Below are 14,447 nucleotides of genomic sequence, written 5' to 3' on the forward strand. Positions count from 1 at the left end.
AAGCTTATCTTGAGCCAATGTCCAATTCAGTCTTCCCAAATAAGGCTGAACACTCCTCTGTTTAACAGGTATTTGAGCTATTCCCCTGAGTTTAAAGGAATTGGAGATTTGACAGTTATGATAATCCGAAAATCCTTATGTAAGGCAAAGACAGTTGGATTCATTTATACATTTGGCTGATTCATTGGAATAAGTTTGAAATCTGTTCCCTGACATTTGCACAAAATCCCCCTTAATTATGGATCATGATTTTAGAAGGTCATCTAGTTCATCCTCTTCATTTTGAAGATGAGAAAGCTGAGAGTAAGAGAGATATGAGGAAACTTGACCAGAGTCATATAAGTAGTAATTAGTGGAGCTGGATTTTAAACCTATATCTCTGGTTTTCTGATCAAATGGTAAAATCCATCACAGTTTCAAAGATTAGGTAATAGTTTATGGCAAAAAAAAATTATTGTTCAAACCCAAATGATGTTTTTTATATATTTTGTTTTCCAGTTGAATATAAAACCCTTGATGACATGACAGAATTAAAATCAATAGGCTTTTATCCATCTTTTTTAATAGGTTGATCCTTAAAACATTCTTGTTGAGTTGAATGGAATTCAATAAAATCAAATCTCAGCTTATCTAGATGAATTTACAGAAAAGTATAAGATATACTTATAAAATGGCAAAAAGTATCCCAAAAATTATTGAAGGAGGAATTTCTATCTTATTTTTCTACCATATTATCATTTAAACTCTGTCTTTTAAATGATTGCTTAGAGTAAAACTGCTTTTAAACCATGCCTTTTTGTTTCTCTTGACTTAAGTATAACTCATAAAAAAGATTAGGCAATGTTCACTTTAGTTATTTTCTTCTTAAAATCTTTGAATGAATGATTTGTTAACTACAGTTATTTTCCTAAAAGTCAGTGAGTTTTCCTGTTATAATTTTAAACCTATGGATTTTTTATATCAAATTATATTTTATAGTTGCAATTACATTGTTGTCAGAAAAATATATTTGCTTTATCAGTAACAGCTTATAGCTAATTGCTCTTCTGAGAGCAATTACAGAATTTGAAAGTAGAACAGCATGTGCTTTCTCTTATTGAATATTTCAGTTCTTTTAGATTTGAGATAAAATAACTTAAGGAAAAATAGGTCAGTTTTAAAGAACTTAAGTCATAAGCATAAAGAAGTTTTATACTTTCATTATTGTACTTCAATGTGGTATTCTTTAAAATATTTTAGTGAAGACTGTCACAAATCTGACAAGACTCTTTTTAATCTTTGGGAGCCAATTTGCTTGCAATTTAGCTTGAATTCCAGCATCTAAATTCTTAAAAGAGAAATTAAGAGAGCTGCAAGAGGAAATAGATAGCAAAACTATAATAGCGGGAGATCTCAACCTTGCACTCTCAGAATTAGATAAATCAAACCACAAAATAAATAAGAAAGAAGTCAAAGAGGTAAATAGAATACTAGAAAAGTTTGATATGATAGATCTTTGGCGAAAGCTAAATGGAGACAGAAAGGAATATACTTTCTTCTCAGCAGTTCATGGAACCTATACAAAAATTGATCATATACTAGGGCATAAAAACCTCAAAATCAAATGCAGTAAGGCAGAAATAGTAAATGCATCCTTTTCAGACCATAATGCAATCAAAATAACATTTAATAAAAAGCCAGGGGAAAATAGACCAAAAAATAATTGGAAACTAAATAATCTTATACTAAAGAATGATTGGGTAAAACAGCAAATCATAGACATAATTAATAACTTCACCCAAGAAAATGACAATAATGAGACATCATACCAAAATGTGTGGGATACAGCCAAAGCAGTAATTAGGGGAAGTTTTATATCTCTACAGGCCTACCTGCATAAAATAGAGAAAGAGAGGGCCAACGAATTGGGTTTACAACTAAAATTGCTAGAAAAGGAACAAATTAAAAACCCCCAGATAAACACAAAACTTGAAATTCAAAAAATAAAAGGTGAGATTAATAAAATTGAAAGTAAAAAAACTATTGAATTAATTAATAAAACTAAGAGTTGGTTTTATGAAAAAACCAACAAAATAGACAAACCCTTAGTAAACCTGATTAAAAAAAGGAAAGAGAAAAAGCAAATTGATAGTCTTGAAAATGAAAAGGGTGAACTCACCACTAATGAAGAGGAAATTAGAACAATAGTTAGGAGCTACTTTGCTCAACTTTATGCCGATAAATTCGATAACTTAAATGAAATGGAAGAATACCTTCAAAAATATAGCTTGCCCAGATTAACAGAGGAAGAAGTAAGTAGTTTAAATAGTCCCATCTCAGAAAAAGAAATAGACCAAGCTATTAACCAACTTCCTAAGAAAAAGTCCCCAGGACCAGATGGATTTACAGGTGAATTCTACCAAACATTTAAAGAACAACTAACTCCAATGCTATGTAAACTATTTGAAACAATAGGGATTGAAGGAGTCCTACCAAATTCCTTCTATGACACAGACATGGTACTGATACCTAAACCAGGTAGATCGAAAACTGAGAAAGAAAACTATAGACCAATTTCCTTAATGAATATTGATGCTAAAATCTTAAATAAGATATTAGCAAATAGACTTCAGAAAATCATCCCCAGGATAATACACTATGACCAAGTGGGATTTATACCAGGAATGCAGGGCTGGTTTAATATTAGGAAAACTATTAGTATAATTGACCATATTAATAATCAAATTAATAAAAACCATATGATCATCTCAATAGATGCAGAAAAGGCATTTGATAAAATCCAACATCCATTCCTACTAAAAACGCTTGAGAGTATAGGAATAAATGGACTATTCCTTAAAATAATAAGGAGCATATATTTAAAACCTTCAGTAAACATCATATGTAATGGTGATAAACTAGAACCTTTCCCTGTAAGATCAGGAGTGAAACAAGGTTGCCCACTATCACCATTACTATTCAATATAGTACTAGAAACTCTAGCCTTGGCAATAAGAGCCGAGAAAGAGATCCAAGGAATTAGAGTAGGAAATGAAGAAATCAAATTGTCACTTTTCGCAGATGACATGATGGTATACTTAGAGAACCCCAAAGACTCTGCTAAAAAGCTATTAGAAATAATTCAGAATTTTAGCAAAGTCGCAGGATACAAAATAAATCCACATAAATCCTCAGGATTTTTATACATTACCAATACAATCCAACAGCAAGAGATACAAAGAGAAATTCCATTCAAAATAACAGTCGATAGTATCAAATATTTGGGAATATATCTACCAAAGGAGAGTCAGGAATTATATGAGCAAAATTACAAAACACTTGCCACAAAAATAAAGTCAGATTTAAATAATTGGAAAGACATTCAATGTTCTTGGATAGGCCGAGCGAATATAATAAAGATGACAATACTCCCCAAACTAATCTATTTATTTAGTGCTATACCAATCAGACTCCCAAGAAACTATTTTAATGACCTAGAAAAAATAACAACAAAATTCATATGGAAGAATAAAAGGTCGAGAATTGCAAGGGAACTAATGAAAAAAAAGTCAGAGGAAGGTGGTCTAAGTGTACCTGATTTAAAGCTATATTATAAAGCAACAGTCACCAAAACCATTTGGTATTGGCTAAGAAATAGACTAGTTGATCAGTGGCATAGGTTAGGTTCACAGGACAAGATAGTGAATAAAAATAGCAATCTAATCTTTGACAAACCCAAAGATCCCAAATTTTGGGATAAGAATTCATTATTTAACAAAAACTGCTGGGAAAACTGGAAATTAGTATGGCAGAAACTAGGCATGGACCCACATTTAACACCACATACTAAGATTAGATCAAAATGGGTCCAAGATTTAGGCATAAAGAATGAAATCATAAATAAATTGGAGGAACATGGGATGGTTTACCTCTCAGACTTGTGGAGGAGGAAGGAGTTTGTGTCCAAGGGAGAACTAGAGACCATTATTGATCACAAAATAGAACATTTTGATTACACCAAATTAAAAAGTTTCTGCACAAACAAAACTAATGCAAACAAGATTAGAAGGGAAGTAACAAATTGGGAAAACATTTTTACAGTTAAAGGTTCTGATAAAGGCCTCATCTCCAAAATATACAGAGAATTGACTTTAATTTATAAGAAATCAAGCCATTCTCCAATTGATAAATGGTCAAAGGATATGAACAGACAATTTTCAGATGATGAAATTAAAACTATTTCCACTCATATGAAAGAGTGTTCCAAATCACTATTGATCAGAGAAATGCAAATTAAGACAACTCTGAGGTATCATTACACACCTGTCAGATTGGCTAAAATGACAGGAACAAATAACGATGAATGTTGGAGGGGCTGTGGGAAGACTGGGACACTGATGCATTGTTGGTGGAGTTGTGAAAGAATCCAACCATTCTGGAGAGCAATCTGGAATTATGCCCAAAAAGTTATCAAAATGTGCATACCCTTTGACCCAGCCATACTACTACTGGGCTTATACCCCAAGGAACTACTAGAGAAGGGAAAGGGTCCTGTATGTGCCAAAATGTTTGTGGCAGCCCTTTTCATAGTGGCTAGAAGCTGGAAGATGAATGGATGTCCATCAATTGGAGAATGGTTGGGTAAACTATGGTATATGAATGTTATGGAATATTACTGTTCTATAAGAAATGACCAACAGGAGAAATACAGAGAGGCTTGGAGAGACTTACATCAACTGATGCTGAGTGAAACGAGCAGAACCAGAAGATCATTATACACTTCAACAATGATACTGTACGAGGATGTATGCTGATGGAAGTGGATTTCTTCAACATAGAGAAGAGCTAATCCAATTCCAATTGATTAATGATGGACAGAACCAGCTACATCCAGAAAAAGGACTGGGAAATGAATGTAAACTGTTATTTTTACCTTCTGAATCCAATTCTTCCTGTGCAACAAAAAATTCGGTTCTACACACATATATTGTATCTAAATTATACTGTAATATATTTAACATATATAAGACTGCTTGCCATCAGGGGGAGGGGGTTGGGGGAGGAAGGGAAAAAATCTGAATAGAAGTAAGTGCAAGGGATAATGTTGTAAAAAATTACCCATGCATATGTACTGTCAAAAAATGTTATAATTATAAAATAAAATAAAAAAAATTAAAAAAAAAAATTTAGCTTGAATTCCTTTATAAGAAATGGGAGCTGAAATCATATTAAACACTAATATCAAAGGTCTTACTCATCATCTGAGGAGGAAAATATTGAGTCCCCTTCTTCCTTTGGTTACAAAATGCATGAATGAGAAATGTTCTAAGTGCTTTTACAAAATATCACCTCATTTGATTCTTATAACAATTTCAGAAATAGGTGCTGTTATTTTCTGTTTTACTGTTGAGAAAACTAAGGCAGATGGGGTCAATCAATTTGCTCAGGGTCATGTAGCTTCTTTATGAGAGCAGATTTTTAACTCCAATTTTCCTGACTTCCAGGTGCAGTACTCTATCCACTTCTCTACCTACCGTCATTATAACGCTGTTATTTTGATAAGAGAATAATAGTAATAATAATTATTAATTATTATTATTAGCTACTGTTATTTTAAATATTATGTAGTACACATAAAAATGTAAAAAAGATTAATGTCTCAATGGTCTCATGACCATTGTTCTTTTCTCTCATTCCTTCTCTTATAGGTCATCCTGATCCAGAAAATTTTTCTTGGACAGACTACTTGGAAGCTACTCAATCTTCTGCAGTACCAGTTAATGCTTTTAAAATGGTTAGTGTGTGTGTGGAGGGGTGTGTTATATGTATTTGTGTGTCTGTGAATGTCTATACCCTAGGAAAATTTCTAAGCATTTTAAGTATTAATTTATTTAGTTAAATATTAAATATTATTTAAACTTTGTATAAATTAAGAGCATAACTATAATTTTTAAGAGTATTAAGAGTAAAAGTATTGGGTTGTTGATGTGCTTCAATGGAGTGCATGTCTGTACTGAGCGTTCCCTACACTGATGAATCAGAGATCCTGACCAAAGCCCACCAAAGCTCTCCAAAAAAATCAAACAAAAAACCCAAACTAGAGCTGATTATGTATAATATTAGTTATTTAATTTTGTCTGACAAGCTTGAAGTTTTAACAACCCACTTCAGTAAATACTCACTGCCTTCTATATTAAGACAATATGTTGAGTACTAAATATACAAACTAAAATTACCAGGTCCTTACTTTCAAGGAACTTGTGTTATATTGGACCATGAAGCTTGTATACTGTTAAATTACATAGTGGATAGAGTGCCAGGCCTGGAGTCAGGAAGATTTGGCCAAATATGGCTTCAGATACTTGATACCTTATGTGATGCCGAGAACTCACTTAACCTTAATTTTTTTCTCAATTTTCTCATTTGTAAAAGGATCTAGAAAATTAAATGGTAAACCACTCGAATGTCTATACTAACAGGATTCCACATGGGGTCATAAAGAGTTGTACACAGCTGGAAAAACAACTAAACAACAACAGCAATAGTTTCAGAAAGTACAGCATGCTAATTTGGGGTCAAAAAAGTGTCCCAGAGCAGATGGCATCTTATTTCGGCTTTGAATATAGCATCTAACTAGGTAAAAGTAAGAAATGAGGTGCATTTTACACATGGGGACCTAATATCCAGAGATGGAACCTAGAGTGTTATATATTAAGAAGAATTAGCGAAGAGAGTTTGCCTGAAATGGAGACATTATTCTGCAATATAATTCTGGAAAGTTATTTGGCAGTTAGAAGGCAAAGCTCTTTAAATGCTGAGCAGGAGATTTTGTATTTTATCTTAGAGGATAAATAGGAAATCACTAAAATCTCTAGTGTAAAGGAATAATGTGGTCACATCTTTGTTTTAGGAATTGAGATGTATGGGGTCATGAAGAGTTGTATGCAACTGAAAAACTACTAAAAAAGAAAAAAAAAACTAGAGTGATGACTGTAAGAGGAGAAAGGGTATCATAAATCTAATGGACTAAGCAATGGTTAACTAGACTCAGTGTTTCTAGGAGATTCTAGGAAGCCTACAGCAATTTAAATGAGAATTGATGAAGATTTAGGATAGTGGAGAAAGCACCAGGCTTGGAGTTAGGAAACTCAAATGTAGCTTTAGACATTTAATAGTTCTAAGATTCTGAGAAAGCCTCAGTTCCCTCATGTGTAAAATGAGGTGGAAAAAGAAATGGCAAACAACTCCAGTATTTCTGCCAAGAAAATCCCAAATGGGGTCATGAAGAGTTGTATACAACTGAAAAACTACTAAAAAAGAAAAAAAAAAACTAGAGTGATGACTGTAAGAGGAGAAAGGGTATCATAAATCTAATGGACATTTTTAACACAGAATTGATGACTTGATGACTGACTGAATATGAGGAATAATGAGAGAGAAGGAATGATCAGAGATGATTCCAAGTTTCTGAATCTATATGATTACAAAGATGACAGTGTCCTTAACAGAAATTGATGTTTATTGAAGGAATGTGGGTTTTCCAGTAAGAAAGTGAATTACATCCAAGTGAAGGTGGGCAGTAGGCAGTTGACATCTAAAATAAGTTAGAAAATATATTGTTGTTGGATGTATACAAAGCGGTTAATTAAATATATGAAAACTGATGCAGTCATAAACCGACTAAACTGAGAAAAGAGGAAATATAGTGGAGAAGCTTTTGTGTGACAGCCCTGTTTAGTGGTCAGAATGATGATCCAGCAAAAGGTTGTTTTTGTTTGTCCTTCATTCTAGAAGAGGATTATTATATCAGGGAGGTGATCCATGACTTGCAAGTGAACTGGATTTAAGTGAGGGAGGGTGGGCAAGGTCACCTACCTCCCCTTCCCCTGCAGGGCCATGTGAAGTCAGTGCAAGATAAAGATCAGGATGACTTGTGTTGGCCCTGGATGCAAAGGGAGAACTTAGACTTTGTAATCTAAGGTCTTCAACAGGTCTTAGTTTGACTGAAGTTGCATCCATTCAGTGATTAAGCCTGGGTAGCAATTGAGGCAAAGAATCTCCTTTTTAGACTAGTCCAAAAAAATCTATTAAATAAATAAATGAATTAATCTGGGAGGGAAAGAACCTCATGGTCTCTGGCCAAAGCAGAAATGACTGCTGTTTACATTCAACCTGAGTCAGTCGGGTCTCAAAGACCAAATGGGGCTTGTGCTATGACCTATTTGTGGTTAATTACAATCAGATTGATTTTGGTTTAAGGTCTGGTCTTTAAGAGAGACATCTAGTCAGTAAACACCAAGATATCTTAGAAATATAAAGGATCATACGGATTGGAGTAGAATCTAGAGATAATAGTGTCACAGTATCCAACGGAGGAGAGAATATTCCAGATTTAAAGTCCTGTTCTGCTGAAAAGGTAACCAAAATTTAAACATTAAATGTGGGGATGACAGAGGAATATTGAATCATCTTGAAAAAAAAAAAAAGAAAATGATTCCTTAACTAGATTTCCTTTTCCTTGCATTTATCTTTTAAGAAAAACAACCCATGTGGTAGATAAATAATTAGTTTTTACTTTTATCCAAAAAGTACCTTCTAGGCTATATTCTTCTAATCTGGTATGTGTCTTGTTTGTTCTTTGCAATAGACTGAATAAGATTTTTCTTATTTATTGCTTCAGTCCCATCACTTATCTTAATCAAAGCCTTTATCATCTTTGAAGTACATTACAAATCCTTTAACTTGACATTCAAGACCTTCTACAATCTGGTTCCTATCTAGATATCTACCCATATGTCATTCTTTTCCTGTTTATAAAAATCTGTATTCCAGCTAAACTAGATTGTTCCTTATTCTCATTCTGCCTTTCGTTTTTATGATTTTTCCAAACTAGATTGTTGCCCCTCTCCCGATATTATTTCTTGATATTGCTTCTTTCTCATCACCACTTACCATTGTTCCTATGATGATTTTGCTGATTCCTGATCAAATTGGACATGATTTCTCTATCACAAAGGTTGCAAGCCAGTATTGGTTTCAGGTGGGATTTGAACCCTTGGTCTTCCTCAGCCTAAGTCCAGTGCAATATCTATCACTCTAGCAGTGATCAGACTTTTTGGTCTCAGGATCTCTTTACACTTTTATAAATAGCTGAGAGCTGGAATTTTTGTTTATGTGTGTGTTTTATTTAACCATAGTTATTGCATTAGAAATTAAAACATTTAAAGTTTTAAAATATTTATTAATTCATTTGAAAGAATAATAAGCCTATTATATGTTAACATAAATACATTTTAGGTGACAATTAGCTGTATTTTTCAAAAGATAAATTGAGAAAATAGTGATATTATTTAAATAATTTTTGCAAATCTAATGTCTGACTTTTAGAAGACAGATGGATTCTCATAATCTGCTTCTGCATTCATTTAGTGATAGGTTGTTTTGGTTCAATTCTATGAAGAAAATCTGGTCCCACACACATATATAGTTGGAAAAAGGGGAGAATTTTCATAAATGTTAATATTTTAATGGATGTCTAGGTAGTGCAGTAGATAGAGTTCTAGACCTGGATCTGGAGAACATGAGTTCAGATATGGCTTAAGACACTAGTTCTGTTACTTAACTCTATTTGCCTCAATTTCCTAATCTATAAAATTAACTGGAAATTAAAATGGCTTACCGTTCCAATATCTTTTCCAGGAAAATCCCAAATGGGGTCACAAAGAGTTAGATGTAAGTAAAATAATTGAACAACAGCTGTATTTTCATAATGTCTTAGTATTACTGTCTCCATGGGCAGAATTAATGAAGACTTTTTGGAAGAGATGATATGAGTTAGTTTTAGAAGAAAGGGAAATATTTAAAAGGTCAGATACTTAGTATAAGGAATCTTTTCCAGGCAATGCAGTAGAACAAAGAAGAAAAAGAACAGGGCAAAATAATGATTAGTGGTTGTCATATAAAATACTTCAAGGAGAATTATATGAGAGAAAGCTAGAAATAGGGATAGAAACCACATTATGATTTAGGGAGTATGAATAAGATACATCCATAGGGAGAGTACATAAAATACCAGACTAATGACTGTATTCTGTTCTCAAAGCCACAAAAATTCATAGAAAAAGTTTTGAATAGGGAAGCAATATCATTCTAGCAATATATTAAGACTGCTTAGATAACTGTGATTCCTTGGTCAGAGAGAAAATGGTAAAGCAGAGAAATTGGCCATAGGAGATCCAGTTAGCAGACTTCTGTAATAAGCTATTTTTGAGGTCATGATCAACTTAAGAGTGATTTTATTGAGAGTGGAAAAGAAGGGACGGATCATATAAGGGATATGTTCAAAGATAATGCAAATCTTTCCAGATTATGTGTTTAGAAGATGATGGGTACCATCAACAAAAGGGAATAGGCTGGTAGTCTTTGAGGAGAAAAACAACTGGTTTGCTTTTGTACATATTGAATTTGAGGTATTGGTAAGATTTGATGTTTAGCATATATAGACTGGAATTTAAAAAGAAACCTTAGAGATTACATAGTTACAACCACTCTTATTTCAAGAATTAAGAAACTGAAACTTGGATCATTTGCTATCTGAGATCACATTAGTCATCAGGTCATATATTGAGGACTTAGTGAATAAAGGAAAGTGGATGGAATAGATTTGATGAAGAAACTAAGGGCAAAAAGAAAATGTCACTTGCCCAAAGTAATAGATCTGTTAAATAGAAAAGTTAGAGTTTCAATATTATATATAGAACTCAAAACAATATCAGAGATTATATAGTATACTGCCTCCTATTTGCAAATGAATAAATCAGATTTATTTAAATTTTAAGTGATCTGCCCATGATCACATAGCTAGATTTGTAGGTAGAATTCGAACTGAGATCTTCCAGATACAACATTAAGCATTTTATCCACCATCTCATTCTGTTACTTATATTAGTGGGTAATTCAGTATATAAATTTTCATCACTTTAAAACACACACACACACACACACACACACACCCCTCTCCAAATGTTCCATATTTTAAGTTAGGAAGAGGCAATGTCTTGTAGTGGTTGTAGATCTGGATTCAAGTCATACCTCTGTCACATGCTAGCTTTGTGACTCCATCCTCTAAGCCAGAATTCTTTTCCATTTCTCACCTTCTGCCTCATTAGACAACTGAGAAATTACCTTTGATTCACTTGGTCTTTTTAAAATTATTTTTGGAGGCAATTGGGCTTAAATGACTTGCTTAGAGTCATACAGCTAGCAGGTATCTGAGGTCATATTTGAACTTAAGTCCTCCTGATTATAGGCCCAGCATGCTGTCCACTGCACCACTTAAATGCTCATCTTTTCTTTAAAATGCATTTTTGTTGTCTTTTATTTTTAAATAATTTGTATTTTCTAATTTCTAATATATTCCTTCTTTCTCCTCCTTCCAGAGAACAATCCCTTATTACAAATATAAAAAAGTGGGAATGGTATGGGGGAAGGCTTTGGTGGTACTGAACATCATATTGAACCCCACATAGGGGTTCACATAGGACTCCCCCTCCTGAAAAATATTGAGAGGAACTACCTTTTACTGACTCTTTTTTGAGGGCTAAGGCTTTACATTATAATTCCACAGCATTCATTTTCTATTTTTTTGTTGTTACTTTTCTTTCCTTTTACAACAATTTCAATTCAAAACTATATATATATGTATGTGTGTACGTATAAGATATGCTTCCATCTTTCCTCCCTCTCTCCCTCCCTCATTTCCTCTTTCCCTTCCTCCCTAAGGAAAGAGGGAAGGAAAGGAGAGAAGGCCTCCCTCCTTCCTTCCTTCCTTCTTTCCTTCCTTTTTTCCTTCCCTCCTTCTTTCCTCCCTTCCTTCCTTCCTTCCTTCCTTCCTTCCTTCCTTCCTTCCTTCCTTCCTTCCTTCTTTCCTTCTTTCTTTCTTTCCTTCCTTCCTTCCTTCTTTCCTTCTTTCTTTCTTTCCTTCCTTCCTTCTTTCCTTCTTCCTTCCTTCCTTCCTTCCTTCTTTCCTTCCCTTCCTTCCTTCCTTCTTTCCTTCTTTGTTTCCTTCCCTTCTTTCCTTCCTTCCTTCTTTCCTTCCTTCCTTCCTTCCTTCCTTCCTTCCTTCCTTCCTTCCTTCCTTCCTTCCTTCCTTCCTTCCTTCCTTCCTTCCTTCCTTCCTTCCTTCCTTCCTTCCTTCCTTCCTTCCTTCCTTCCTTCCTTCCTTCCTTCCCTTCTTTCTTTCCTTCCCCTTTCCCTCCCTCCCTTACCTCTTTTTTCCTTTCTTCCTTCCCTTCCTCTCTCTCTCTTCTATCCTCTGTTCCTCCTTTCTTCCATTCCTTCCTTGCTATTATTTCATTATTTCTTTTTGCCTTCCTGTCCTTTTTCCTTCCCCTCCTTCTTCCCTTCTTTCATTATTCCCTTCTTTCCACTCTTCCTTCCCTTTTCCTTTCCTTCCTCCTTTTCTTTTATTCTTTCCTTCCTGCTACCTTCCTTCTATGCCTCACACAATTTTTTTGCTTCTAGAAAAATGCTACTATAAATATTTTTAGGTATTTGAGACCTTTTTTTTTTTTTTAAGTAATTTATCTTTTGGAGGATATGCCTAACAATAAAATATCTGAGTCAATGGTAATAAATATTTTAGTCAATTTCATCACTAAGTTCCAAATTGCTTTTCTGATTGGTTGGAGCAATATAAGACTCTATTAACATTACATTTTTATAGCTCCCTTTTAAAAATCATTCCCTTCAACAGTTATTAAATTCCTTGTTTGTCTTTCTTGCTAATTTGCTGATAAAACTTAAGAATTATTTACTTTTGGATTTTTCTTATTATTAATTATTTGGACCACTTCCTATGATTGTTAATAATTTTTATTTCTTTAGATATTCTTTGACTGCTTATCTGTTGTTGAATGGCTTTTGGCCTTATATATTTCTATTTATTGTCTATAGATCTTGGATATCAGGTAATTATCAGAAATACTTAATTGAAAGTTTTTTCTCAGTCAGTTCCTTTCCTTATTATTCTAGTTGTATTAAGCTCTTCATGCAATATCTTTTTTAATTTCCTGGAATTAACATTACGTGTTTTATTTTTTGGAATGTTTGATTAATCCCATGTTTGATAAAGAATTCTTAATCAATATTATATTCTGATAAAAGAAGAAAAGATATATGGCAATGGTGTCCAAGGAAGGGTATTTTTATCTGGGAAATCATCTTAATTCTTCTTTAAATAAATAAAATAATGTAAAATGTGCATATATACATATAAATGCATTTATGCATGCATCTATGTATACTATGTGTATTCTATTAATAGTTGTAATACTATTGCTTTTATCCAAGTTCTTTTAAGTTGATTTTTCTAAGAGTTTCTATGTGCACATTTGTCTTATTTTTTATTACTCAATATAAAACTGCAGAGTGAGAACAGCCAATAGTTATTCCAATATCAAGGTATCTATAAGAAAGAATGCCAATAATCAGATAAACTTTACAGAGGTCAAATATTCTGATGGACTATTACATTCATTAAATTTGTGGCTCAAATATCCTGTGTTTCTTGAATAGCCTGAGTAGTTCAAATAACCACCAATCAATGTTTAATAGGTTAGTGAGTTTTATAAGATAACATTTAATATAATCTATGCATCTCTGAATAAAAAAGCATCAGCTTTTGTATCTCTAACTTATTTGAGCAATTAGTTTAGGTTAATATTTTGCCATGATGAAACTGGATGTTGGAAGGAGTGTTAGATATGGGGTGAGGGAACTTGGATGTTAACATGGTTAACATCTCCTTTTAGAATGAATTAGGATGAATTTTTGAACAAAGAAATATTCACTTTGATCTAGGTGGACCTTCCATATGTCAAATTTCCTCCATTTCTAAAATTATCAACATATGAATTTAAAGAGCATATTGACTTCATTTTTCTGCTGCCGTTTTTCAATTTGGATTGCCCTTTTTGATGGTTGTGACTCACTTTTCTCCTGTTTGTTGCAGCGAAGACCTCATGGATTTCTGGCGAATATGAAACTTGAAGCTGTAGATAAACGCAATCCCAGTTTAATTCGTGTTGCCACTGTCATAGATGTAGAAGACCAAAGAATAAAGGTAGTATTTTCAGATGATTAATTCTCTACTCTCTATATCCCATTTCCATTTCCAGGATAACTGTCATCACATTTGCCATCTTGAGGGAAAGAAAAACAACCTGCTTCTGTGAATATAAAGTCTAATATATAGAGTCTAGTCTTTTCTGTAATGGAGATATTAATATTAGGTGCTGCAAGCTCTTCCCTCTATAGAATTCCAAGGGTAAAATGTGCCTGATTTATTGAGAAATCAAGTGAAATGAGACTGACCTCATTTACCAACACAAGCTTTGCAGAGTATGATTAGTTCCTGCATTCTCATTTATTTAGGAGTGGGTATGCTATGCAGGCTAGAAGTGACTCAC

General features: G+C 33.4%; 1 protein-coding gene across 6 annotated transcripts in view; it reads left to right on the forward strand.

The window, feature by feature from the left end:
- L3MBTL4 (L3MBTL histone methyl-lysine binding protein 4) overlaps positions 1-14,447 on the forward strand; it is a 506,551-nt gene that overhangs the window by 202,217 nt on the left and 289,887 nt on the right. For all 6 annotated transcript variants that reach the window (XM_074275355.1, XM_074275337.1, XM_074275383.1 and 3 more), the window contains exons 11-12: positions 5,688-5,773; positions 13,991-14,101. In XM_074275355.1, coding sequence (XP_074131456.1) covers positions 5,688-5,773; positions 13,991-14,101 — 197 coding nt within the window. The remainder of the gene's footprint in view (positions 1-5,687; positions 5,774-13,990; positions 14,102-14,447) is intronic.

The sequence above is a fragment of the Sminthopsis crassicaudata genome, chromosome 1 (genome assembly GCF_048593235.1).
Source record: "Sminthopsis crassicaudata isolate SCR6 chromosome 1, ASM4859323v1, whole genome shotgun sequence".
Lineage (NCBI taxonomy): Eukaryota > Metazoa > Chordata > Mammalia > Dasyuromorphia > Dasyuridae > Sminthopsis > Sminthopsis crassicaudata.